The sequence below is a fragment of the Dryobates pubescens genome, chromosome 33 (genome assembly GCF_014839835.1).
Source record: "Dryobates pubescens isolate bDryPub1 chromosome 33, bDryPub1.pri, whole genome shotgun sequence".
In the NCBI taxonomy this organism is placed as follows: Eukaryota; Metazoa; Chordata; class Aves; order Piciformes; family Picidae; genus Dryobates; species Dryobates pubescens.
Window position 1 is genome coordinate 2057650 of NC_071644.1, and position 26050 is coordinate 2083699.

Here is a 26050-nt window from a genome sequence, read left to right on the forward strand (position 1 = left end):
TGCCCAGTGCTGCCCTGGGGTTGGTTTGCAGGAGGCCTCACGTGCCCAGGACCCAGCACCGGCTGAGGTGAAGGCTCTGCGCTCGGAGCTGGAGCTGCTCCGTCAGACGCTGCAGGACATCACCCAGGTGCTGGGGGCTCCCCGGTGTCCCCATGGCCTCCCCCGGTGTCCCCATGGCCTCCCCGGTGTCCCCATGGCCTCCCCCGGTGTCCCCATCCCCTCCCCCGGTGTCCCCATCCCCTCCCCCGGTGTCCCCATCCCCTCCCCCGGTGTCCCCATGGCCTCCCCGGTGTCCCCATCCCCTCCCCCGGTGTCCCCATCCCCTCCCCCGGTGTCCCCATCCCCTCCCCCGGTGTCCCCATGGCCTCCCCGGTGTCCCCATCCCCTCCCCCGGTGTCCCCATGGCCTCCCCCGGTGTCCCCATGGCCTCCCCCGGTGTCCCCATGGCCTCCCCGGTGTCCCCATCCCCTCCCCCGGTGTCCCCATCCCCTCCCCCGGTGTCCCCATCCCCTCCCCCGGGGTCCCCATGGCCTCCCCGGTGTCCCCATCCCCTCCCCCGGTGTCCCCATCCCCTCCCCCGGTGTCCCCATCCCCTCCCCCGGTGTCCCCATGGCCTCCCCGGTGTCCCCATGGCCTCCCCGGTGTCCCCATGGCCTCCCCGGTGTCCCCAGCCCCTCCCCGGTGTCCCCAGCCCCTCCCCGGTGTCCCCAGCCCCTCGCCGTGCCTTGGGTTCCCCCCTGCAGACCCAAACTCTCCCCTCCGTGACCGAGGGTCTCTCCCTGTCCCCTCGCAGGCAGTGCTGGCTGAGGACCCTGAGCAGCCTCCCCCAGCGTCCCCTCCGTGTCCCCCCACGTCCCCTCAGCGCAGCCTCACCGCCGTCCACGCTGCCCTGCGCCGCCGCCGCCTGCAGCTGCAGGTGAGAGGCAGGGGGCTGCAGGGGGAGATGCTGCACCCCCGGTGGGTTGCAGAGCAGCTCCACAGGAGAGCTCAGAGGGTTCTCAGCAGTGGCACAGAGTCAGCTTGGAGGCCTGCGGCCAGTGGTGTTCACAGGGTGTCAGGGGCTGGAAGGGACCTCTGCAGCTCATCCAGTCCAACCCCCTGCCAGAGCAGGAGCACAGAGCCCAGCACAGGGCACACAGAACACATCCAGATGGGGCTGGGAAGGCTCCAGAGGAGGAGACTCCACAACCTCTCTGGGCAGCCTGCTCCAGGGCTCTGGGACCCTCACAGTCAAGAAGTTCCTCCTCATGGTGAGGTGAAGCCTCCTGTGCTGGAGTTTATATCCACTGCCCCTTGTCCCGTCCCAGGGTGCAGCTGAGCAGAGCCTGTCCCTGTCCCCTGCCTCCTGACCCCCAGCCCTCAGCTATTGATAGACACTGATCAAATCCCCTCTCAGCCTTCTCCTCTCCAGATTGAACACCCCCAGGGCTCTCAGCCTCTCCTCCCCAGGCAGTGCTGCAGTCCCTTCAGCATCCTTGGAGCCCTCCCTTGGACTCTCTCCAGCAGCTCCCTGTCCCTCCTGAGCTGGGGAGCCCAGAGCTGGCTGCAACATTCCAGCTGTGGCCTCAGCAGGGCAGAGTGGGTGGGGGGAGAACCTCCCTGGCTCTGCTGGCCACACTCCCCAGTTCTCCAGCAATCAGCACTGGGGCCAGTTTTGTTCAGTATCTTTATCAATGACCTGGCTGAGGGGATTGAGAGCACCCTCAGTAGGTTCATTGATGATACCAAACTGGGGGGTGGCTGACACCCCTCAGGCTGTGCTGCCATCCAACATGGCCTGGGCAGGCTGAGAGCTGCCTGCAGGCAAACCTCATGGAGTTCAGTAAGGACCAGTGCAGGGTCCTGCAGCTGGGGAGGGACAACAGCAGGCACCAGGGCAGGTTAGAGGCTGCCCTGCTGCAGAGCAGCTCCATGGAGAGAGACCTTGGAGTGCTGGTGGGCAGCAGGTTCTGCCTGGGACAGCAATGTGCCCTGGGGGCCAAGAGAGCCAATGGGGTCCTGGGGTGCAGCAAGAGGAGTGTGGCCAGCAGGGCTGGGGAGGTTCTTCTGCCCCTCATCCACTCTGCCCTGCTTGAGACCACAGCTGCAATCCTGTGTCCAGCTCTGGGCTCCCCAGGTCAAGAGAGACAGAGACCTGCTGGGGAGAGTCCATGAGGATGATTTGGGGACTTGAGCATCTGCCCTGTGAAGAGAGACTGAGAGCCCTGGGGCTGTGTGGAGAGGAGAAGGCTGAGAGGGATCTGATCAGTGGCTATCAATAGCTGAAGGGTGGGTGTCAGGTGGAGGGGGCCAAGCTCTTTTGGGTGGTGCACAGCAATCAGCCAAGGAACACCAGGGTCAGACTTGAGCATAGAAGATTGCAGCTCACCATGAGGAGGAACTTCTGCACTGTGAGGGTCCCAGAGCCCTGGAGCAGGCTGCCCAGGGGGCTGTGGAGTCCCCTCCTCAGGAGACTTTCTAACCCCTCCTGGATGCATTCCTGTGCAGACTAAGTGACCCTGCTCTGGCAGGGGGGTTGGACTGGATGGTCTCTGGAGGCCCTTTCCACCCTCTAATGTACTGTGAGACTGTGATGATGATGATGGTGATGATGAAGGCTGATCCCACCTTGTACCTCACCCAGGATGCCCGGAGCCAGGCAGATGCCAGCCGGGAGCTGGCCGAGGGCCTCCAGCAGGAGCTTGGGGACAGCAAGCAGCAGCTGGGGACCCTGGAGCGGAGGCTGCAGGAGCTCAGCGCCGAGGCCGAAGGCTGCCGGCGGGCGCAGGATGAGGCCCTGTGCGAGGTGGCTCAGCTGCGGGTGGAGGCTGAGGGCCTGCGCAGGTACCCGGTGCCTGTCCTCCTGTCTGTCCTCAGCTCTGTCTGTCCCGGAGGGGCTGCCCCTGCATCCCCCTGTCTGTCTGTGCTCATCCTTGTGTCCATCTTTCCCAGCCCATCTTTGCATCCCCACCTGTCCCTCTGCATCCTGACCATACCTCTGCATCCCTGCACATCCAATCCCCTGTGTCCTGGCCACTCTGTCCCTGCACCCTCCCCTCCACCCTCCCCTCCACCCTCCCCTCCACCCTCCCCTCCACCCTCCCCTCCACCTATCTACCCATCCACCCACCCACCCATCCACATCCGTCTGTCTGTCCACCCACCGTGTCCGTCCCCCTGTCCGGCAGGGAGCAGCTGCGGGCAGAGGCGGCGCTGGCAGCGGAGCAGCAGCGTGCAGGTGCCCTGCAGCAGGAGCGGGCACAGCTGCAGCGCCAGGGCGAGGGGCTGGAGGATGCCTGCGCCGAGGCCGCCCGCAACGCCGAGGCCGCCCGCCAGCAGCTGCAGCACAGGTGGGTGCTGTATGGTGATGATGAGTGCTGCATGGCAGTGGTGGGTGCTGCATGGTGATAATGAGTGCTGCATGGCAGTGGTGGGTGCTGCATGGTGATAATGAGTGCTGCATGGCAGTGGTGGGTGCTGCATGGTGATAATGAGTGCTGCATGGTGATGATGAGTGCTGCATGGCAGTGGTGGGTGCTGCATGGTGATAATGAGTGCTGCATGGCAGTGGTGGGTGCTGCATGGTGATAATGAGTGCTGCATGGCAGTGGTGGGTGCTGCATGGTGATGATGAGTGCTGCATGGCAATGGTGGGTGCTGCATGGTGATAATGAGTGCTGCATGGCAGTGGTGGGTGCTGAATGGTGATAATGAGTGCTGCATGGCAGTGGTGGGTGTTGCATGGTGATAATGAGTGCTGCATGGCAGTGGTGGGTGCTGCATGGTGATAATGAGTGCTGCATGGCAATGGTGGGTGTTGCATGGTGATAATGAGTGCTGCATGGCAATGGTGGGTGCTGCATGGTGATAATGAGTGCTGCATGGCAATGGTGGGTGCTGCATGGTGATAATGAGTGCTGCATGGCAGTGGTGGGTGCTGCATGGAGGTGGGAGATGCTGCATGGAGGTGGGAGATGCTGTGTGGCAGTGGTGGGTGCTGCATGGAGGTGGTGGGTGCTGCAAGGTGGTCATGGGTGCTGCGTGGCAATGGTGGGTGCTGCAGCATCCCCCTCCCCAACTAGGTGCTGCAAAACCCCAGGGGGACCCCTGCAACCTGCCCCCCCAATCTAAGTGCTGCCCCCTTGCCCACTCCTAAATGGGGTGCTGCACCCCCTTCAGCTGGGTGCTGCACCTTCCCACCGAGTGGGTGCTGCAAAATGTCAGCAGGTGCTGCAGCCTTGCCCAAAAGGAGTCCCCTGAAGCCCCCTTGATGGGAGTGCTGCCACCTCTCCCCCTTCCCAACTGGGGTGTTGCAACTTCCCCCCCACCCAAGTGGATCTCCTGAAGCCTCCCTGTAAGGTGGGTGCAGCAGGACCCCCCCCTCCCCAGTGGGTGCTGCCACCTTGGCCCCTCCAGGAGGGTGCTGCAAGATCCCCGAGCGGGTGGGGTGCAAAACTTCTGGGGGTGCTGCCACCTCCCAAGTGGGTGCCACTAAACAGGGGGTGCTGTGATGCCCCTTCGAGTGGGTGCTGACCCCCCCATGCCCTGGGTGCCCCAGCCAGCAGCAGGTGGAGGAGCTGGAGGCGCAGAGGGCTGCGGCGCAGCAGGAGCTGCTGGAGGCGCGGGAGGCGCTGAGCAGGGCGGCGCTGGAGGCCGAGGTGGCTCGGGGGGAGCAGGAGGCTCTGGCTGAGGCGCTGGCAAAGGTGGGTCCCCAGGACTACCCCCCCCCCCCTTGCACCCCCAGTGCAGTGGGTACAGCCCCCCTCCCATGCATCAGGCTTTGCCCCCTCTGCAGAGGCTGTCACCTCTCCCAGTCAGTGCCTGCAACCCCTAAGCAACAGGCACAGCTCATGCAGCAAGTACAGCTCCCCAGCAGTGGGTGCACCCCCATGCAGCAGGTGCAACCCCTCAATAACACTCAGCTCCTGCAGCGGGTGCAACTCTGACACACCAGGCTCACCCCATGCAGTGGGTGCAACTCCCAAGAAGCAGACAGAACCCCTGCAGCAGATGCATCCCCTAAGTGACAGGTGTGGCTCCTGCATCAGGTGCAGCCTTCCAGCAGCAGGGGTGCATCCCCCTGCAGACGATGCAACCCCTAAGCCCCAGGCTCATCCCATGCAGTGGGTGCAACTCCTAAGCAGCAAGTGCAACCCCTGCAGCAGATGCATCCCCTAAGCAACAGGCATAGCTCCAGCAGCAGGTGCATCCCCCTGCAGCAGGTGCAGTCCCTAAGCACCAGGCTCATCCCATGCAGTGGCTGCAACCCCTAAGCAACAAGCGTGGCCTCTGCATCAGGTGCAGCCTTCCAGCAGCAGGTGCATCCCCCTGCAGTGAGTGCAGCCCTAAGCCCCAGGCTCATCCCATGCAGTGGGTGCAACTCCTAAGCAGCAAGTGCAACCCCTGCAGCAGATGCATCCCCTAAGCAACAGGCATAGCTCCAGCAGCAGGTGCATCCCCCTGCAGTGAGTGCAGCCCTAAGCACCAGGCTCATCCCATGCAGTGGGTGCAACTCCCAAGCAGCAGATGCATCCCCTAAGCAGCAGGTGTGGCCCCTGCAGTGAGTGCAGCCCTAAGCACCAGGCTCATCCCATGCAGTGGGTGCAACTCCCAAGCAGCAGATGTATCCCCTAAGCAACAGGCATAGCTCCAGCAGCAGGTGCATCCCCCTGCAGTGAGTGCAGCCCTAAGCACCAGGCTCATCCCATGCAGTGGGTGCAACTCCCAAGCAGCAGATGTATCCCCTAAGCAACAGGCATAGCTCCAGCAGCAGGTGCATCCCCCTGCAGCAGGTGCAGTCCCTAAGCACCAGGCTCATCCCATGCAGTGGGTGCAACTCCTAAGCAACAAGCGTGGCCTCTGCATCAGGTGCAGCCTTCCAGCAGCAGGTGCATCACCTGCAGTGAGTGGAGCCCTAAGCCCCAGGCTCATCCCATGCAGTGGGTGCAACTCCCAAGCAGCAGATGCATCCCCTAAGCGACAGGTGTGGCCCCTGCAGCGGGGGCAACCCCTCAGCACCAGGCCGAGCGGGCGCTGCAGGGTGCCCCAGGGCTGCGATCCCCGCGGCAGGCGCAGGGGAGCTGCGGGGAGCTGGCGGCGGCGCAGAGGGCGGCGGCGGCCGAGGAGGGTCGGCTGCGGGACGCCCTGGCCAAGACCAGCGAGCTGGCGGCAGGGCTGGCCCGGGACAAGGCGGAGCTGAGCCGCAGCCTGGCGCGGCTGGAGGAGGAGCGGGAGCGCGGCCGCGGCCGCACTCGGCAGCTGCTGCAGGAGCTGGGCCGGCTCCGGGCGTGCCTGGAGCGGGGCCGCGGCCGCGGCGCTGCGGAGCTGCAGGGGCTGGAGAGGGCTCGCAGGGCGGCCGAGGAGGGCAGGCAGGGGCTGCGCGCAGAGCTGCGGGAGCTGCACGGCCAGCACCAGCGCCTGCGCCAGCACCTGCGGCAGGTGAGGCTGGGGGCGCCACTGGGAGCCGTGGGGAGGGGGGGTGGGGTAACTGGGAGGGTGTCAGGTGTAGGTGGGAGGGAGAATGTGGCAACTGGGAACGATGGGGAGGGAATACGGGGTAACTGGGAAAGGGTATGGGAGAACTGGGAGGAGTGGGGAAGGGGCTGTGGGGTAACTGGGAAGGGGCATGGGTCAAGGGGAAGGGTTGGGGGGTAGGAGGTAACTGGGAGGGCTTTAGGTGTAATTGGGAGGGGGCATGGGGCAACTGGGAGTGATTGGGAGGGGGTAAGGGGTAACTGGGAGGGGGTAAGGGGTAACTGGGAGGGGGTATGGGACAACTGGGAAGGGTGGGGTGCAGGTATGAAGTAACTGGGAGGGATTGGGAGGGTTCCAGGTATAACAGAGAGCGGGCGGAGGGCAGCTGGGATGGATGGGGAGAGTGGCATGGGTAACTGGGAGGGGCCCACAGGGTAACTGGGAGGGGGCCACGGGGTAACTGGGAGGGGCCCACAGGGTAACTGGGAGGAGGCCACAGGGTAACTGGGAGGGGCCCACAGGGTAACTGGGAGGGGGCCACGGGGTAACTGGGAGGGGGCCACAGGGTAACTGGGAGTGGGCCACGGGGTAACTGGGAGAGGGCCACAGGGTAACTGGGAGGGGGCCACAAGGTAACTGGGAGGGGGCCACAGGGTAACTGGGAGGGGGCCACAAGGTAACTGGGAGGGGGCCACAGGGTAACTGGGAGGGGGCCACAGGGTAACTGGGAGAGGGCCACAGGGTAACTGGGAGAGGGCCACAGGGTAACTGGGAAGGGGCCACAGGGTAACTGGGAGGGGGCCACGGGGTAACTGGGAGGGGGCCACAGGGTAACTGGGAGAGGGCCACAGGGTAACTGGAAGGAGGCCACAGGGTAACTGGGAGGGGGCCACAGGGTAACTGGGAGAGGGCCACAGGGTAACTGGGAGGGGGCCACAGGATAACTGGGAGGGGGCCACAGGATAACTGGGGGGGGCCCACAGGGTAACTGGGAGGAGGCCACAGGGTAACTGGGAGAGGGCAACAGGGTAACTGGAAGGGGGCCACAGGGTAACTGGGAGGAGGCCACAGGGTAACTGGGAGAGGGCCACAGGGTAACTGGGAGAGGGCAACAGGGTAACTGGGAGAGGGCCACAGGGTAACTGGGAGGGGGCCACAGGGTAACTGGGAGGGGGCCACGGGGTAACTGGGAGGGGGCCACGGGGTAACTGGGAGGGGGCCACAGGGTAACTGGGAGAGGGCCACAGGGTAACTGGGAGGGGGCCACAGGGTAACTGGGAGGGGGCCACAGGGTAACTGGGAAGGGGCCACAGGGTAACTGGAAGGACTGTGGAGGCTGCCTGGGGAGACTGGGGGGGATGGGGAGCACATGCCGGGGAGCTGAGGGCTGCACTGGGGAGCTGGGAGGACTGGCAGGCACTGGGTGCCGGGTGCCAGGCGGCTGGGTGCCGGCAGGCGGTGCAGGAGCAGGGCGCGGCGGGCGAGGCGCTGGCGCAGGTGCGGGCGGAGCAGGAGCGGCTGCGGGGGGAGCTGCAGCGGCTGAGCAGTGCCCGCCAGGGGCTGGCCAGGGAAGGTGCCAGCCTGGCCGTCCAGCTCGCCGCCGCCCAGCGCCACGGCCAGGACCAGGCCCAGGAGGCGGCCGCGCTCAGGTGGGTGCCGCCGGGGCCGTGAGGAGGTCGTCCCCACCCTGCGGCCCCCGGGGTTGGCAGCGTGCTCGGTGGTGTCCTGCAGGTCGGAGAAGGAGGGCCTGGAGGGCAGCATCTTCCAGCTGCAGCAGCAGGTGGCCCAGCTCGATGCCCGCAACCGGCAGCTGGAGGCTGAGGGCCGGAGCCAGCTTCAGGCCAAGGAGGCGCTGGAGGGTGAGGGGTCCCCAGCCCTGCTCTGTCTCCAGTACCCCAGCTGGCCCCTCAGCCACATCCAGCCAGCCTTGGACCTCCCTAGCACCATCCCAGATGTCTTCATCTTCTTTCTCATCCTCATCCTTATCCTTGTCCCCATCTTTGTACTGAGCTCCATCACTGTCTCTGTTCTCCTGCCCATCCATCCCCAGCTTCATCTCCCGTCCTCATCCCTATTCATCCTCTTCCTCATCCATCTCACATTGTCATCCCTATCTGTCCCCATCTTCATCATCTCCATCTTCATCTCCATCTTCATCATCATCATCCTTGTTCTCATCCCCATCTACATTCTTATCCCTGTTCATCTTCATCCCCATCAATTCCCATTTCCATCCTCACCCCCATCCACCTTCTTAACCAAATCCATCCATCCATCCTTATCTTCATCCTCATCCTCTTCTTCCCCCTTCTCCTGATCCCCATCAATCCCATTTCATCCTCATTGCTATCCATCTGCTCCCTTCTCATCCCCATCTTCCTCATCCAGCTTGACCACCCTCATTCCTTTCCCTCCCCATCATCCTCATGCATCTTCATCCTTATTCCCATCCACCCATCCCCATCCTCATCCTGTCTTCATTCCCACCTCCATTCTCATCCATCCTCAACCTCATCCCCACCCATGTCCAACCAGGCCATGACAAACCCTCTTCCATCCCCAACTTCCCCCTGCCTCCCCACTCCTGTCGCTTCACCACCTCCCTGTTGCTGGGTGGATCCCAACTGCTGAGTGATCAGTTTCCATTATTGGGTGGTGGATCCCTTCTGCTGTGTGCTGGATCCCTCCTGCTGGGTGCTAGATCCCCATTGTTGTGTAGTGGAGCCCTGCTGCTGAATGCTCAATCCCCATTGTTGGGTGGAGGATCCCTGCTGCTAGGTGCTGGACCCCAGTTGTTGGCTGGTGGATCCTTACAGCTGCGTGGTAGATCCCCATTATTGGTCAGCAGATCCCTGCTGCTGGGTGCTAGATCCCCATTGTTGGGTGCTGGATCCCTGCTGCTGTGTGGTGGATCCCTATTGTTGAGTGGGGGATCCCCATTGTTGGGTGGTGGATCCTTACAGCTGGGTGGTGGATCCCCATTGTTGGCTGGCAGATCCCTGCTGCTGGGTGTTGGATCCCCATTGTTGGGTGGCAGATCCCTGCTGCTGGGTGCTGGATCCCCATTGTTGGGTGGGGAATCCCTGCTGCTAAGAAATGGTTCCCTGCTGCTGGGTGTTGGATCCCAGTTGTTGGGTGGGGGATTTCCATTGTTGGGTGGGGGATCTCCATTGTTGGGGGGGGATCCCCAAAGGTGTGTCATGGATCCTCATTGTTGGGTGCTGGTTCGCCGCTGCTGGGTGTTGGATCCCCGTTGCTGCGAAATGGATCCCTGGTGCTGGGTGCCATCTCCCCGGCTGCTGGGTGCCGTCTCCCTCGCTGCTGGGTGCCGTCTCCCCGCTGCTGGGTGCCGTCTCCCCCGCTGCTGGGTGCCGTCTCCCCGGCTGCTGGGTGCCGTCTCCCCCGCTGCTGGGTGCCGTCTGCCCGGCTGCTGGGTGCCGTCTCCCCGGCTGCTGGGTGCCGTCTCCCCGCTGCTGGGTGCCGTCTCCCCGGCTGCGGGGTGCCGTCTGCCCCGCTGCTGGGTGCCGTCTCCCCGGCTGCTGGGTGCCGTCTCCCCCGCTGCTGGGTGCCGTCTCCCCGGCTGCTGGGTGCCGTCTCCCCCGCTGCTGGGTGCCGTCTCCCCGGCTGCTGGGTGCCGTCTCCCCCGCTGCTGGGTGCCGTCTGCCCGGCTGCTGGGTGCCGTCTCCCCGGCTGCTGGGTGCCGTCTCCCCGCTGCTGGGTGCCGTCTCCCCGGCTGCGGGGTGCCGTCTGCCCCGCTGCTGGGTGCCGTCTCCCCGGCTGCTGGGTGCCGTCTCCCCGCTGCTGGGTGCCGTCTCCCCGGCTGCTGGGTGCCGTCTCCCCCGCTGCTGGGTGCCGTCTCCCCGGCTGCTGGGTGCCGTCTCCCCGGCTGCTGGGTGCCGTCTCCCCGCTGCTGGGTGCCGTCTCCCCCGCTGCTGGGTGCCGTCTCCCCGGCTGCTGGGTGCCGTCTCCCCGGCTGCTGGGTGCCGTCTCCCCGCTGCGGGGTGCCGTCTGCCCGGCTGCTGGGTGCCGTCTCCCCGCTGCGGGGTGCCGTCTCCCCCGCTGCTGGGTGCCGTCTGCCCGGCTGCTGGGTGCCGTCTGCCCGGCTGCTGGGTGCCGTCTCCCCGCTGCTGGGTGCCGTCTCCCCGCTGAGCTGTGCGTCCCCCCGCAGGGGAGCTGGCCGCGGCGCGGCAGCAGCAGGAGCGGGAGCGGCAGGGGGCGCTGCAGGCGCGGCGGCAGGCGGTGGCGGCGGCGGAGGCGGCGGCGGTGGCCGTGACCCTGCAGAGCGCCCGCGACAGCCACCGCCGGGAGCTGGGCAGCCTCCAGCGGCAGAAGGTGAGCGCTGGGCTGCCGGGGGGGGGGGGTCCTGGGGGGCACAGTGCTGAGGGTTGTGGCACGGTAGTGACCTTCGGAGCGCGGTGATGACCTGGGGGGGCGCAGTGTGGGGTCTGGGGTGCGGTGGTGGCTTTGGGTCATGGTGCTGAGTCCAAAGGAAGGCTCCAAGGATGCTGAAGGGACTGCAGCACTGCCTGGGGAGGAGAGGCTGAGAGCCCTGGGGGTGGTTAGTCTGGGGAGGAGAAGGCTGAGAGGGGATTTGATCAGTGTCTATCAATAGCTGAGGGCTGGGGGTCAGGAGGGAGGGCACAGGGACAGGCTCTGCTCAGCTGCACCCTGGGACAGGACAAGGGGCAGTGGATATAAACTCCAGCACAGGAGGTTCCACCTTGGCACGAGGAGGAACTTCTTCCCTGGGAGGCTCACAGAGCCCTGGAGCAGGCTGCCCAGAGACGTTGTGGAGTCTCCTCCTCTGGAGCCTTTCCAGCCCCCACTGGATGTGTTCTGTGTGCCCTGTGCTGGATTCTCTGCTCCTGCCCTGGCAGGGAGTTGGACTGGATGATCTCTGGAGATCCTTTCCAACCCTTAGCATCCTCTGAACCTGTGACTGGGCAACCATCCTGAATTTTTTGAGGGGGCAGAACTGCTTTTGGGAGCAGGATTCTGACTTTTCTGGGGTGAAGGTCTGGTTTTGGGGGTACAGTGCTGAGTTTTGGGACTCAATGCTCTTTAATATCTTCATTGATGATCTGGAGGAGGGGATGGAGTCTGTCAGCAGTGAATGTGCAGCTGACACCAAGCTGGGGGCAGGAGTTGATCTGTTAGAGGGCAGAAGGGCTCTGCTGTTGATCTGTTAGAGGGCAGAAGGGCCTAATGCTGTTTTGGGGGGCTCCAGTGCTCATTTTGGGGGGCTCCAGTGCTCGTTTTGGGGCTCCAATGCTGATTCTTGGGGGTCCAATGCTGATTTTTGGAGGTCCAGTGCTGGTTTTTGGGGGTCTAATGCTGAGTTCTGGGGGCTCCAATGCTGGTTTTTGGGGCTCCAGTGCTGACTTTGGGGCTCCAGTGCTGATTTTTTGGGCTCCAGTGCTGATTTTTTGGGGTCCAGTGCTGGTTTTGGGGCTCCAGTGCTGGTTTTGGGGCTCCAATGCTGATATTTGGGGCTCCAATGCTGCTTTTTGGGGTCTACTGCTGGTTTTGGGGCTCCAGTGCTGATTTTTTGGGGTCCAGTGCTGATTTTGGGGGCTCCAATGCTGATTTATGGGGGTGCAGTGCTGATTTTGGGGGGTCTAATGCTGATTTTGGGGCTCCAGTGCTGATTTTGGGGGCTCCAGTGCTGACTTTGTGGGGGCTCCAGTGCTGATTTTGGGCTCCAATGTTGGGTTTTGGGGGGTCTAATGCTGATTTTGGGGGCTCCAGTGCTGCTTTTTGGGGGTCTACTGCTGGTTTGGGGGGCTCCCATGCTGCTTTTGGGGGTGCCAGGAGGAGCTGGAGGCCGAGCGGGGCCGGCTGGCGCTGGAGCAGGAGGCGCTGGCGGCGGAGCTGGCGGCGCTGCGGCGGCAGCGGGAGAGCGAGAAGCAGCAGGTCGGCGTCCCCCCCGTCCCGTCCCCGGTGTCCCCTCCCTGGTCCCTGCTCTGCTGTGCCCCCCCCGGGCTGAGCCCTGTCCCCCCCAGGCCCTGGCGCTGCAGGAGGAGGAGCGAGCGGCCACGGCCCAGGCGCTGGCAGGGCTGCAGCGCAGCCTGGCCCAGGCCACGGCCGAGCTGGAGCAGCGGCGGCGAGAGGCTGCTGGGCACCAGGAGAAGGAGCAGGTGGGTGGGGAGGGGGTCTGGGGACCCCCCCCCTCCCCCAGAATAGCACAGAGTCCTCTGTGCCCCCACTGATAATCCCTGTGCCTGGGTGCCCTCCCTGGCACCTCCACTGCTAACCCCTGTTCCTGGGTGCCCCCCATAGCCCCCCCCGACTGCTAACCCCTATGCCTGGGTGTCCTCCGTGGCCCCCCCACTGCTAAACCCTGTTCCTAGGTGCTCCCCCTGGCACCCCCACTGCAAACTCATGTTCCTGGGTGCCCCCCATGGCCCCCCCACTGCTAACCCCTGTTCCTGGGTGCCCCCCATGACACCCCCACTGCTAACCCCTGTTACTGAGTGCCCCCCATGGCACCCCCACTGCAAACCTCTGTTCCTGGGTGCCTCCCATGGCCCTCCCACTGCTAACCCCTGTTCTTGAGTGCCCCCCATGACACCCCCCACTGCAAACTCCTGTTCCTGGGTGTCCCCCATGGCCCCTCCACTGCTAACCCCTGTTCCTGGGTGCCCCCCATAGCACCCCCACTGCAAACCCCTGTTCCTGAGTGCCCCCCATGACACCCCCACTGCAAACCCCCATGCCTGGGTGTCCCCTGTGACCCCACCCCTGCAGTCCCCAGTGCCTGAGGGTTCCTCCTGCCAGCTGCAAGCCCTCATGCCCAAGCATTCTCCCCCCTGGGTGCTCAGATGTTCCCCATGATCCCCCCAGTTGCAACCCCCCTTCCTGGGCACCCCTCTGTTGCAAGCCCCCATGCCCAGGGTATCACTCATCCCCGCCCCCCAGTTGCAAACCTCTGCCTCTGGGTGTCCCCAATGCTCCCTCCCCCCTGCTAACCCCCAGGCCTCAGCACCCCAACACTGCAATCCCCTCCTGTGCCTGGGTGTCCCCCACGCCTGTCCCCCATTCCCAGACCCCCACTCCTGGGCCTTACCCCCAGCCTGTCACTGCGAGCCCCCATGCTTGAGCACCCCCACTGCAACCCCCAAATCCTGAGGCCCCTTACAAGGCCTCCTCCCAGCACCCCCAGACTTGGAGCCCCATCCATTGACTGCCCCTTCCTTGCCCCCCTGGCTGCCAGCTGCCCTCTCCCTGCTGCAGGCCCAGGGCTGCTGAGGATCCCTGGGCACCAAAGGCATCCCCACTGCAACTCCCTGCCTTGGGGCCCTCATCCTGCTCTGGGAGGGGGCTGAGGGTGCTGTGCCCCCCCAGAGCCTGGCGGCAGAGCTGCGCAGCCTGCGGCTGCAGGTGCAGGAGGCAGCAGCGCTGCAGGAGCAGGAGGCCAAGGCCCTGCGGGACCAGGCTGCGGCGGTGGCCCAGCAGCGGGACAGTGCCCTGCGGGAGGTGAATCCCTCCCCGGGTCCCTCTCAAGCCCCCATGATCCCTTCCCAGCCCCCAGATCTCTTCCTGACCTCTTGCCACCCTGCAAGACCCTTCCCACCCTGCTAGATCTCTCCCTAGCCACCCCCCCCCCAAATCCCTTCCCACCCTCCAGACCCTTTCCCACTCTTCAGATCCTTCCCCAGCTCCCCAAATCCCTTCCTAACCCCCAGATCCCTCCCCACCAAATCCCATTCCAACCCCCAGATCCCTTCCCCACCCCCAGATCCCTCCCCAGTGCCCCAAATCCCTCCTAAACTCCCAGATCCCACCCCCAAAATCCCTTCCCAACCCCTAGATCCCTTCTCAGCCTCCCAAATTCATTCCCAAACCGTGGATCCCTTCCCACCCCATAGGTCCCTTCCCACTCCCCCAAATCCAGATCCCCTTCTGTCCCCCAAATCCCTCCCCACCCCCTTCTCCAGCCCCCCAAATCCCTCCCCACCCATCCAGTTCCCTCTGCATCCCCCCAAATCCTTCCCCATCTACCCAGATCCCTCTCCAGCCCCCCAAATCCCTCCCGACCCACCCACATCCCTCCCCACTCCCCCAAATCCATTCCTAGCCGCCCAGATCCCCTCCTACCCCCCAAATCCCTCCCCACCCCCTTCCCCAGCTCCCCAAATCCCTCCCCCCCCGCCGCCGATCGCTCCCCAGGCCCCTCGGCAGCCCGCCGGTGGCTGCCCGGCTCCAGCCGCCGTGCCCGGCGCAGGCGGAGGCGGCTCGGGCGCAGCTGGCGGCGGGGCGCAGGGAGGTGCTGGAGGCGCAGCGGGAGGCCAGGCAGAGCCGGGACGGGTGGGAGGCGCAGCGGCGGCAGGCCCAGGAGGCGAGGAGGGCCCTGGGGGACGAGGCCAGGGAGAAGGAGACCCTGAGGCGCTCCAACGAGGAGCTGCGGGCGGCGCTGCGGCGAGCCGAGGGCCAGCGCATCAGGTGAGGGGCAGGGCAGGGCGAGGCGTGCAGGTGAGGGGTGCTGCAGGGCAGGGGGTGCAGGGCAGGGGGGGTGCAGGTGAGGGGTGCTGCAGGGCAGGGGGTGCAGGGCAGGGGGGGTGCAGGTGAGGGGTGCTGCAGGGCAGGGGGTGCAGGGCAGGGGTGGTACAGGTCGGGGGGACTGGAGATCAGGGGATGCTGCAGGTCAGAGGTGCTGCAGGGCAGGGGTGCTGCAGTTCAGAGGTGCTGCATGTCAGGGCAGGGGTGCTGCAGGGCAGGGGGGACTGGAGATCAGGGGGTGCTGCAGGTAGGGAGTTGCTGGAAGTTAGAGGTGGTGCAGGGCAGAGGATGCTGGAGGTCAGGGGGTGCTGGAGGTCAGGGGGTGCTGGAGGTCAGAGGTGGTGCAGGTCAGGGGATGCTGGAGGTCAGGGGGTGCTGGAGGTCAGAGGTGGTGCAGGGCAGGGGATGCTGGAGGTCAGGGGGGTGCTGGAGGTCAGAGGTGGTGCAGGGCAGGGGATGCTGGAGGTCAGGGGGTGCTGGACGTCAGGGGGTGCTGGAGGTCAGAGGTGATGCAGGGCAGGGGATGCTGGAGGTCAGGGGGTGCTGGGGGCCAGGGGGGGTGCCTGGGCCAAGGGTGATGCTTGGGACAGCACAGTGCCCGAGCTGGGACTCGGAGGCAGTGCTGCAGCAGCCTGGAGGGTGATGCTCTGGGTCAGGGTGCTGCTGGGGACAAGGAGACGGACATTTGAGGCTGGAGGGGAGATGGTCAGGGGTGGTGGGGACAGGGCAGGGGTGCCCAAGGTGGGAGATGCTTGGGGTGGGGCTGTGCCTTCGAGGGGGCTGCGGGGGGGCAGAGGAGGGCTGTAGGGTGGCAGTGCTCAGGGTGGGGATCAGGAAGGTGTACCCAGGGTCGGTTGGGGGACACTCGGGGCTGGGGAGATGCCTCAGGTGCAGTGGGGGTGGCCTGGAGCGGGGTGCTGGGGCTGGAAGTGCCGGCTCAGGGCAGGCTGGCACCGGGCACCAGGAGATGCTTGGGGCCAGGGTGGCGGTGCCAGCCCCTTCTGCCCTCCTCCCGCAGCCTGCAGCGTGCCAGCGAGGAGAAGGAGCAGCAGGTGGCGCTGCTGGAGGACGGGCGGCTGGCCGCGGACAGGGAGGTGGCAGAGCTGCGCAGCACCCTGCGGGAGGTGGAGCGTGCCAGGCTCGATGCCCGCCGCGAGCTGCAGGAGCTGCGCCGCCAGGTCGGGAGGAGGGGGGCCAGGTGCCAGCACTGCCCAGACCAGGTGCCACCATGTCCCACCCAAGGTGCCACCATCCCCCAGCTAGGTGCCAGCACTGCCCAGACCAGGTGCCACCATGTCCCACCCAAGGTGCCACCATCCCCCAGCTAGGTGCCAGCACTGCCCAGACCAGGTGCCACAGTCCCCCAGCTAGGTGCCAGCACTGCCCAGACCAGGTGTCACAGTCCCCCAGCTAGGTGCCAGCACTGCCCAGACCAGGTGTCACAGTCCCCCAGCTAGGTGCCAGCACTGCCCAGACCAGGTGCCACCATTCCCCACCCAAGGTGCCACCATCCCCCAGCTAGGTGCCAGCACTGCCCAGACCAGGTGCCACCATGTCCCACCCAAGGTGCCACCATCCCCCAGCTAGGTGCCACCACCCCCACCCAGGGTGCCACCATCCCCCAGCTAGGTGCCACCACCCCCACCCAGGGTGCCACCATCCCCCAGCTAGGTGCCACCACTGCCCCCATCCGAGGTGCCCCCCCCCCCAAGGTGCCAGCAAACTCCTCCCTTCTCGTGCTGGTGCAGGTGAAGGACCTGGACAGTGAGAACAGCAAGAGGAGCAAGGAGCTGGGGGAGCTGCAGGCCAGGGTGGCCCTGGAGGAGCAGCGCGAGGAGGAGAGCCGCAGGGAAGCCTTCGGCCTCAGGCAGAAGGTGGTGGAGAGCGAGGCCGGCGTGGAGGCTGCCAGGAAGGAGGTGGGGGGTCCCCAGGGGTTCCTAAGGGCCCCCAAGAGCCCACAGCACCATGGTGCTTGGTGCTTCTCACCCCACAATATCCTCATCGCCCCACAGCCTGGTGCCCCTCGCCCCACAGCCTGGTGCCCCTCGCCCCACAGCCTGGTGCCCCTCACCCCACAGCCTGGTGCCCATTGCCCCACAGCTTGGTGCCCCTCACCCCACAGCTTGGTGCCCCTCACCCCACAGCCTGGTGCCCATTGCCCCACAGCTTGGTGCCCATCACCCCAAAGTTTGGTGCCCCTCACCCCACAGCCTGGTGCCCCTCACCCCACAGCCTGGTGCCCCTCACCCCACAGCTTGGTGCCCATCCCCCTATTGCTCCATTCCCTGAGTCCTTGGGTGTCCCCTGTCACCCTGCTGTTCCATCCTTTGCCACCCCCCCCCCCCCCCCGTTGCTGCATCTTTTGCATCCCTGGTGTCCCACATCATTCCCTTCCTCCATCCCTGCACCCCATCATCCTCTGTCCACTGCAGCCCTGCTGTCCCTCCATTACTCCACCCCTTGCATTCTCATCACTCTATTTCTCCATCCTTGAGTGCCCCCCATCGCCCCGGGTGCCCCCCCATCACCCCGGGTGCCCCCCATCACCCCGGGTGTTGTTCCATCCCTGGCATGTCTCTGCTCACCCCATTGCTCCATCGCCACCATCTCCATCCCCCCTTGCACCCCCTCGCCCATTCTCTCCCCACCTCTCCCCCTTTCCTCCTCCCCATCTCCTCCCCATCCTCTCCTTCTCCCCCCTGCCCGCAGCTCCAGCGCCTGCAGCGGCGGCTGGCGGAGGCGGAGGGCGAGTTCCGGCAGCGGGAGAAGGACCTGGCCCGCAGCTTGGAGGAGGCTCGGGGCAACGAGAAGAAGCTGCTGGCCGACGCCCGCAACCTGCAGCTGAAGGTGGAGGCGGCGCGGGAGGAGGCGGCGGAGCTGAGCCTGCGGCTGAGCGCGGCCGAGGGCAGGGCGCAGGGGCTGGAGGCGGAGCTGGCCCGCGGCGAGGCGCTGCGCAGGGCGGCCGAGAGCCGCCTGGGGGGCATCCAGTCCGCCCTGCGCCGCACCATGGGCATCGGCCGCCCGCGGGCAGCCTCCCCCGGCAAGGGTGAGACGCCCTGGGGAACCCCCCCGGGGGCCTGCGGCTCTTGCTGAGGGGGAAGGGGATGTGTCCCCCTGCGGGGCGCGGGGCCCCTGCTGCTGCACCCTGGGATCCTCCATATCCCATTGCTCCAGCCCCTGCTCCCCTGGGGATCCTCCATATCCCATTGCTCCAGCCCCTGCTCCCCTGGGGATCCTCCATATCCCATTGCTCCAGCCCCTGCTCCCCTGGGGATCCTCCATATCCCATTGCTCCAACCCCTGCTCCCCTGGGGATCCTCCATATCCCATTGCTCCAGCCCCTGCTCCCCTGGGGATCCTCCATATCCCATTGCTCCAGCCCCTGCTCCCCTGGGGATCCTCCATATCCCATTGCTCCAGCCCCTGCTCCCCTGGGGATCCTCCATATCCCATTGCTCCAACCCCTGCTCCCCTGGGGATCCTCCATATCCCATTGCTCCAGCCCCTGCTCCCCTGGGGATCCTCCATATCCCATTGCTCCAGCCCCTGCTTCCCTGGGGATCCTCCATATCCCATTGCTCCAGCCCCTGCTTCCCTGGGGATCCTCCATATCCCATTGCTCCAACCCCTGCTCCCCTGGGGATCCTCCATATCCCATTGCTCCAGCCCCTGCTCCCCTGGGGATCCTCCATATCCCATTGCTCCAGCACCTGCTCCCCTGGGGATCCTCCATATCCCATTGCTCCAACCCCTGCACCCCTGGGGATCCAACATATCCCATTGCTCCAGCCCCTGCACCCCTGAGAGGTGTCCCCAGACCCTGTTGCTTCAGTCTTTGCTCCATCCTTGGAGTCTCCCATTGCTCCTCTTCCTTCATCCTTGGGGTCCCCCATATCCCATTGCTCCATCCCTGGGGTCTCCCATCACCCCATTCCTCCATCTCCTGCATCCTTGGATGTATTCCATCCCCCCCTTGCTCCATCTCTTCCATCTCCATCACCCCACTGCTCCATCTCCTACATCCTTGGAGCTCTCTCACCACCCTATTGCTCCATCCCCCAGGTCCCCCCCATCCCCTCATTGCTCCATCCCTGGGGGTCCCCCCATGCCCTATAGGCACATCATAGAACTGTCAGGGTTGGAAGGGACCTCCCAAGCCCCCTGCCATGGGCAGGGACACCTCACACCGCAGCAGGTTGCTCACAGCCACCTCCAGCCTGGCTGCAAACACCTCCAGGCAGGAGGCTTCCACCACCTCCCCGGGCAGCCTGTGCCAGGCTCTCACCACCCTATCCAGGCTGAACACCGCACTGCAGGGCATCCCCCTCCCCCTTGGCTGCTGTGCCCCCGTGTCACCCAGTGTGTCCCACACAGGGGGGGGCCCCGAGGGCTCGGGGAGCCCCAGCTCGGCCCCGGAGCCCGAGGCAGGCAGCGAGCCCGAGGCGGTGCGGGCAGCCCTGAGGGACTTCCTGCGTGAGCTGCAGGACGCCCAGCGGGAGCGGGTCAGTGCCCCCTCCTCTCCCCTCCCCCTGCCCCCTGAAAACGCCCTCTCTCACCCCAGTTCCTCGCCCCAGGAGGAGCTGCGGGTGCAGGTGGGCAGCCTGGGCCGGCGGCTGGCGGAGGTGGAGGAGGAGCGGGACAGTGCCAGCAGCCGGGCACAGCAGCTCCAGAAGCTGCTGGCTGACAGCGAGGAAGGTAATGGGCTGGGTTTGTTGGGGTCTCACCCCTCCCCCCCTCCCCCAGACTGGGGGGTTTGGGGTGATTTGGGGGCTTTGGGGAGACTGAGGCATGGGGGCCGCTGCTTGGGTCTGCTGGGTGCTCGGTGGCATTTCCCCCTGCTTGGCCCCTAAAGCCTGGGGAAGCTGGTAGTAGAACTGGTACCCCCCTGTGCAGAGCCATGACTCCCAGTTAAACTGGTAACCCCCCCTGTCCACCCCCCGTAAATCCCAGTTACACTGGTAAATGCCCTCTGCATCCTCCTCAAGTCCCAGTTAAACTGGTAAAGCCCCTGTGCAGACCCCCAAATCCCAGCTGAAGCTGGTAAACCTCTAGTGCAGACCCACAAATCCCAGTTACACTGGTGAATGTCCCCAGGCACCCCTGGTGAACCCCAGTAAAGGAGGTAGAACTCTAGTGCAGACCCACAAATCCCAGTTAAACTGGTGAATGCCCTGTGCAGAGCCATAAATCCCAGTTAAACTGGTGAATGCCCTGTGCAGAGCCATAAATCCCAGTTACACTGGTGAATGCCCCCAGGCACCCCTGGTGAACCCCAGTAAAGGAGGTAAAACTCCAGTGCAGAGCCATAAATCCCAGCTAAATTGGTAACCCCCACTGTGGAGACCCATAAATCCCAGTTAAACTGGTAAATGCCCTGTGCAGAGCCATAAATCCCAGTTAAACTGGTAAATACTCCCCTGCATCCCTCATGAATCCCAGTTGGAACTGGTAAACCTCTAGTGCAGACCCACAAATCCCAGTTACACTGGTGAATGCCCCCAGGCACCCCTGGTGAACCCCAGTAAAGGAGGTAAAACTCCAGTGCAGAGCCATGAATCCCAGTTAAACTGGTGAATGCCCTGTGCAGACCCCCAAATCCCAGTTAAACTGGTAAATACTCCCCTGCATCCCTGATAAATCCCAGTTGAAACTGGTAAACCTCTAGTGCAGACCCACAAATCCCAGTTAAACTGGTGAATGCCCTGTGCAGAGCCATAAATCCCAGTTACACTGGTGAATGCCCCCAGGCACCCCTGGTGAACCCCAGTAAAGGAGGTAAAACTCCAGTGCAGACCCACAAATCCCAGTTAAACTGGTAAAAGCCTCCCAGCACCCCTGGTGAATCCCAGTAAAGGAGGTAAAACTCCAGTACAGACCCACAAATCCCAGTTAAACTGGTAAATGCCTCCCAGCATCCCTGGTGAATCCCAGTAAAGGAGGCAAAACTCCAGTGCAGACCCACAAATCCCAGTTAAACTGGTAAATGCCTCCCAGCACCCCTGGTGAATCCCAGTAAAGGAGGCAAAACTCCAGTGCAGACCCACAAATCCCAGTTAAACTGGTAAATGCCTCCCAGCACCCCTGGTGAACCCCAGTAAAGGAGGCAAAACTCCAGTGCAGACCCACAAATCCCAGTTAACCTGGTAAATGCCTCCCAGCACCCCTGGTGAACCCCAGTAAAGGAGGTAAAACTCCAGTGCAGACCCACAAATCCCAGTTAAACTGGTAAATGCCTCCCAGCACCCCTGGTGAATCCCAGTAAAGGAGGCAAAACTCCAGTGCAGACCCACAAATCCCAGTTAAACTGGTAACCCCCCCCCTGTGCATCCCCCATGCATCCCAGTTAAAGCTGGTTAATTCCCCCAGGCACCCCTGGTGAACCCCAGTAAAGGAGGTAAAACAGCAGTGCAGAGCCACAAGCCCCAGTGCCACTGGTAAATGCCCCCCTGCATCCCTGCTAACCCCCACTGGCAGATGTGCCCAGGCGTCCCCCACAACCCCCAGTTCCACGGGTGAAGCCCCCTTTGCAGCACCATGCCCCAGCAAGCCCCAGGGAGGCCATGCTGAGCCCCCAGGAGCCCCAGTAAGGCGTGTGCCGGTGGCATGGCAGGGCCTGGCGGCGGGCAGCGGGGCAGCAGCCAGGCCACGCTGCTGCTGCAGGAGGAGAGGCTGCGGCGGGGCGAGCAGGAGCGCCGGGCGCTGCGGGACAAGGTGGCGGCGCTGGAACGGAGCCTGCAGCACGCTGAGGGCGAGAGGAGAGCTGCCCAGGTGGGGGTCACCGTGAGGGAGGGGCAAGGCAGAGAGCCACAGGACTCTTTGGGGTGGGAAAGGCCTCTGAGGGCAGCCAGTCCAACCAGCAAGCCAACACCACCGTGGCCACAAGTGCCTGGGGCACCGCCTGGCACGGGGACTCCACCGCCTCCCTGGGCAGCCTGTGCCAGTGCCTGACCACGCTTACAAGAAAGAAATCTTTCCTAATCTCCAACCTAAACCTCCCCTGGGCCAACTGGAGGCCATTTCCTCTTGTCCTATCTCTTGTTCCTTGGGAGAAGAGACCAACCCCCACCTGGCTCCAACCTCCTTTCATCAGGGAGTTGCAGAGAGCAATGAGGTTTCCCCTCGGCCTTCTTTTCCCCAGGCTCAACACCCCCAGGTCCCTCAGCTGCTCCTCCCCAGCCCTGTTCTCCAGACCCTTCCCCAGCTTCCTTGCCCTTCTCTGGACCTGCTCCAGCCCTCAATGTCCTTCTTGGAGTGAGGGGCCCAAAACTGGCCCCAATACTCAAGGTGTGGCCTCAGCAGTGCCCAGTCCAGGAGCATGATCCCTGCCCTGCTCCTGCTGCCCACACCATTGCTGATCCAGGGCAGGCTGCTGGTGACTTTCTTGGCCACCTGGGCACCCCCTGGCTCATCTTCAGCTGCTGCCAACCAACACCCCCAGGTCCTTTTCTGCTGGGCAGTTTCCAGCCACTCTGCCCCAGGCCTGGAGTGTTCATGGGGCTGTTGTGACCCAAGAGCAGGACCCAGCCCTTGCCCTTGTTGAACCTCATCCCATTGGCCTCAGCCCAGGATCCATCCTGGCCAGATCCCTCCTTAGAGTCTCTCCCAGCTGCAAACTGAGGGTACCTCGATCCCCATGTCCAGATCATTGATAAAGGTACCAAAGAGCCCTGTCCCCGGCACTGAGCCCTGGGGAACACCAGCTGTGATTGGCCACCAGCTGGAGTCAGCTCCGTTCCCCCAGCACTCTTTGGGCCCAGGTTTTCCACCCACCCATGCCACGAGCAGCCCAGTCCTGCCCCTGGCCCTACCCTCGTCCCCACGGCAGCCTCCTGGTGCCTTGCAGGAGAGGCTGAGCGCGGTGCGAGCCAGCGAGGCCGAGCTGGAGGCTGCCAAGCGGCGTCTGGAGGCGGCGGAGAGCCGCAGCTGCCGCCTGGAGCTGCAGCAGAGGGTGCTGGAGGGAGAGCTGCAGCGGGCACGGGCGGCGCTGGGCGAGCGGCAGGCGGAGGCGCGGGCGATGCGAGACAGAGCTGAGCTGCTCCAGAAGCAGGTAATGGCACCAAGCCCTCTGAGCCTCCATCACCTGCCCCAGAGGTGCCCAGGCTGATTGCCCCTTCTGGGCCCTCGCTCCAAGAAGGACATTGAGGGACTGGAGCAGGTCCAGAGAAGGGCAGGGAAGCTTGGGAAGGATCAGCAATAGTGTGACCAACAGGAGCAGGGCAGGGATTGTCCCCAGGGACTGGGCGCTGGTGAGGCCACATCTTGAGTCTCAGGCTCAGTTCTGGGCCCCTCACTCCAAGAAGGACATTGAGGGCTGGAGCAGGTCCAGAGAAGGGCAAGGAAGCTGCTGGGGAAGGGTCTGGAGAACAGGGCTGGGGAGGAGCAGCTGAGAGAACTGGCAGTGTTGAGCCTGGAGAACAGACTGAGGGGAGAGCTGCTGGCTCTCTACAGCTCCTTGAAAGGAGGCTGGAGCCAGGTGGGGGTTGGTCTCTTCTCCCTAGCATCAGGTGATAAAAATGAGAGGAAATGGCCTGAAGTTGCCCCAGGGGAGGTTTAGCTGGACAAGAGGAACAATTTGTGTCCTGCATGAGTGGTCAGGGATTGGAACAGGCTGCCCAGGGAGGTGCTCAAGACACTTGTGGCCATGGCACTTTGGGATATGGTTTAGTGGCCATGGTGCTGTTGATGGTTAGACTTGATGATCCCACATCTGATTCTCTGGAGCAGCTGAGCATGGCCTGAACTCCCTTAACACCCTCCCCAACCCTCCGCTTCTTGCTTTGGACCTTTTCCTGATTCTGTTGAATTTTGCTGTAGTTTCTGGGCTGTAGCAAGCAGCAAGCAACAAGCAAGCTGCCTGCTGGGGACTGAACCAGCGAGCACGGCGTCAATCCTCCTTACTTGGGGTTCTCAACGTTTCTCTTTCATTTCCCTGCCTGTTCTCGGGGTCCAGCTGAGCGCCAGCGAGCAGCGGGCCGGGGGCTTGCAGCTGGCGACGGAGCGGCTGAGCGCGGCGCTCGCCGGGATCGGCTCCAGGGGCGATGCTCCGAGCGCGGCGCTGGCCGGGATCGGCTCCAGGGGGGATGCTCCGAGCGCGGTGCTGGCCGGGGTCGGCTCCAGGGGCGATGCTCCGAGCGCGGCGCTGGCCGGGATCGGCTCCAGGGGCGATGCTCCGAGCGCGGCGCTGGCCGGGATCGGCTCCAGGGGGGATGCTCCGAGCGCGGTGCTGGCCGGGGTCGGCTCCAGGGGCGATGCTCCGAGCGCGGCGCTGGCCGGGATCGGCTCCAGGGGCGATGCTCCGAGCGCGGTGCTGGCCGGGGTCGGCTCCAGGGGGGATGCTCCGAGCGCGGCGCTGGCCGGGATCGGCTCCAGGGGCGATGCTCCGAGCGCGGTGCTGGCCGGGGTCGGCTCCAGGGGCGATGCTCCGAGCGCGGCGCTGGCCGGGATCGGCTCCAGGGGCGATGCTCCGAGCGCGGCGCTGGCCGGGATCGGCTCCAGGGGCGATGCTCCGAGCGCGGTGCTGGCCGGGGTCGGCTGCAGGGGCGATGCTCCGAGCGCGGCGCTGGCCGGGGTCGGCTCCAGGGGCGATGCTCCGAGCGCGGTGCTGGCCGGGATCGGCTCCAGGGGCGATGCTCCGAGCGCGGTGCTGGCCGGGGGTGGTTCCAAGGGCGATGCTCCGAGCCCGGCGGTGCCGGCGGCCGATGGCCACCAGCGGCTGTTGCAGCTCCAGAGCGCCCTGACCGCCGGCGAGCAAGACCGCCGTGCGCTGCAGGTGGGGGCGAGCGCCCTAGGGTGGCTGGGGTGACACTGGGGTACACCCGTGGGGTCACCACGGATGTTCTTTGCCCCCAGGAGGGGCTGGACGTGGCCCGGCGGGCGCTGGCGGAGGCGCGGGAGGAGAAGGCAGCGCTGCGGGAGCAGCTGCAGGCGCTGCGGGGGGAGCAGGAGGCCCTGCAGCGCAGCAAGGACGAGCTGGAGGCGCAGGGTCGGCAGCAGAAGGAGGTGAGTGGGAACTTCTTCACTGTGAGGCTCCCAGAGCCCTGGAGCAGGCTGCCCAGAGAGGTTGTGGAGTCTCCTTCTCTGGAGCCTTTCCAGCCCCATCTGGAAGTCTTCCTGTGTGCCCTGTGCTGGGTTCTGTGCTCCTGCTCTGGCAGGAGGGTTGGACTGGATGATCTCTGGAGGTCCCTTCCAACCCCTAACCTGTGATCTGTGATTCTGTGTGATCCTGTGAGGCCAGGGGAGGTGCAGCCCATGCCAGTGGGTGGTGGTGGTGGCACTCCCAAAATTCACCCTCCTTGGTCCCCATGCAGCACCCTTTGCCTGCACTATGAAGTGTATTTTCCCCCCATGGCACCCTGTGGCCCCCATGTAACACCAGCACCCTTCTGACCCCCTCCATGCAGCACTTCATTGCCCCTGTGCAGCTCCCTACAGCCTCTTGTACCCTCCAGCACCCTGTTCATCCCATGTAGCACCCTGCACACCTTCCCCCTCCTTGAAGCATCCTTTCTTCTCCCTTCCCAACTTGGTATCACCTATGGACCCCCATATAGGCCAAGCACCTTCTTGCCCCTCTGCCTTGCACCCTGTTGTCCCCATACAGTCCCCTGCACCCTCTTGCTCCCACAGGAACCTCATTGTCTCCATGCATCACTCTATTGCCCAGCCTCTCCCTTGTCCAACCCTATGGATTGCCCCCATGCAACCCCAGTGCCCACCCTGACCCACATCCTATTGCCTCCATGCAGCCCCTTGCACCTTTCCCTCCCCACATAGCACCTTACAGGCCCCATGTAACACCAGCAGCCTCTTGCCTCCCTTGCCCTACCCTATAGCCCCAGCACCTTCTTGCTCCCCAAGCCTCCTGCACCCTTTAACTTCTCCCTGCAGCACCCTAGAGCCCTCATGCAGCCCCCTGCACCTCTTAACCACTTCTCTCAGCACCCTATAGCCAGCCCCAGCACCCTCTTGCTTCCTGCTGCAGCACCTTTCTCACCTTCCCAGTGGCACCCTCTTGTCCCTTTGGAACACCAGCACCCTACAGCCCCCACTGCAGCCCCTGCACCCTTTCCCACCCCCTACAGCCTGCTATAGTCTCCAT

General features: G+C 64.5%; 1 protein-coding gene across 1 annotated transcript in view; it reads left to right on the top strand.

The window, feature by feature from the left end:
* Window positions 1-26050, top strand: part of CROCC (ciliary rootlet coiled-coil, rootletin) — a 43836-nt gene that overhangs the window by 10070 nt on the left and 7716 nt on the right. The window contains exons 9-31 of the mRNA XM_054175649.1: window positions 32-127; window positions 794-912; window positions 2315-2336; window positions 2624-2823; window positions 3168-3329; window positions 4538-4682; window positions 6049-6417; window positions 7909-8102; window positions 8185-8312; window positions 10622-10785; window positions 12265-12366; window positions 12456-12590; window positions 13798-13929; window positions 14678-14895; window positions 15971-16130; window positions 16701-16868; window positions 17662-17998; window positions 19327-19454; window positions 19527-19647; window positions 21563-21720; window positions 22796-22999; window positions 23903-24721; window positions 24802-25143. Of these exons, the coding sequence (XP_054031624.1) occupies window positions 32-127; window positions 794-912; window positions 2315-2336; window positions 2624-2823; window positions 3168-3329; window positions 4538-4682; window positions 6049-6417; window positions 7909-8102; window positions 8185-8312; window positions 10622-10785; window positions 12265-12366; window positions 12456-12590; window positions 13798-13929; window positions 14678-14895; window positions 15971-16130; window positions 16701-16868; window positions 17662-17998; window positions 19327-19454; window positions 19527-19647; window positions 21563-21720; window positions 22796-22999; window positions 23903-24721; window positions 24802-25143 (4623 nt within the window). The remainder of the gene's footprint in view (window positions 1-31; window positions 128-793; window positions 913-2314; window positions 2337-2623; window positions 2824-3167; window positions 3330-4537; window positions 4683-6048; window positions 6418-7908; window positions 8103-8184; window positions 8313-10621; window positions 10786-12264; window positions 12367-12455; window positions 12591-13797; window positions 13930-14677; window positions 14896-15970; window positions 16131-16700; window positions 16869-17661; window positions 17999-19326; window positions 19455-19526; window positions 19648-21562; window positions 21721-22795; window positions 23000-23902; window positions 24722-24801; window positions 25144-26050) is intronic.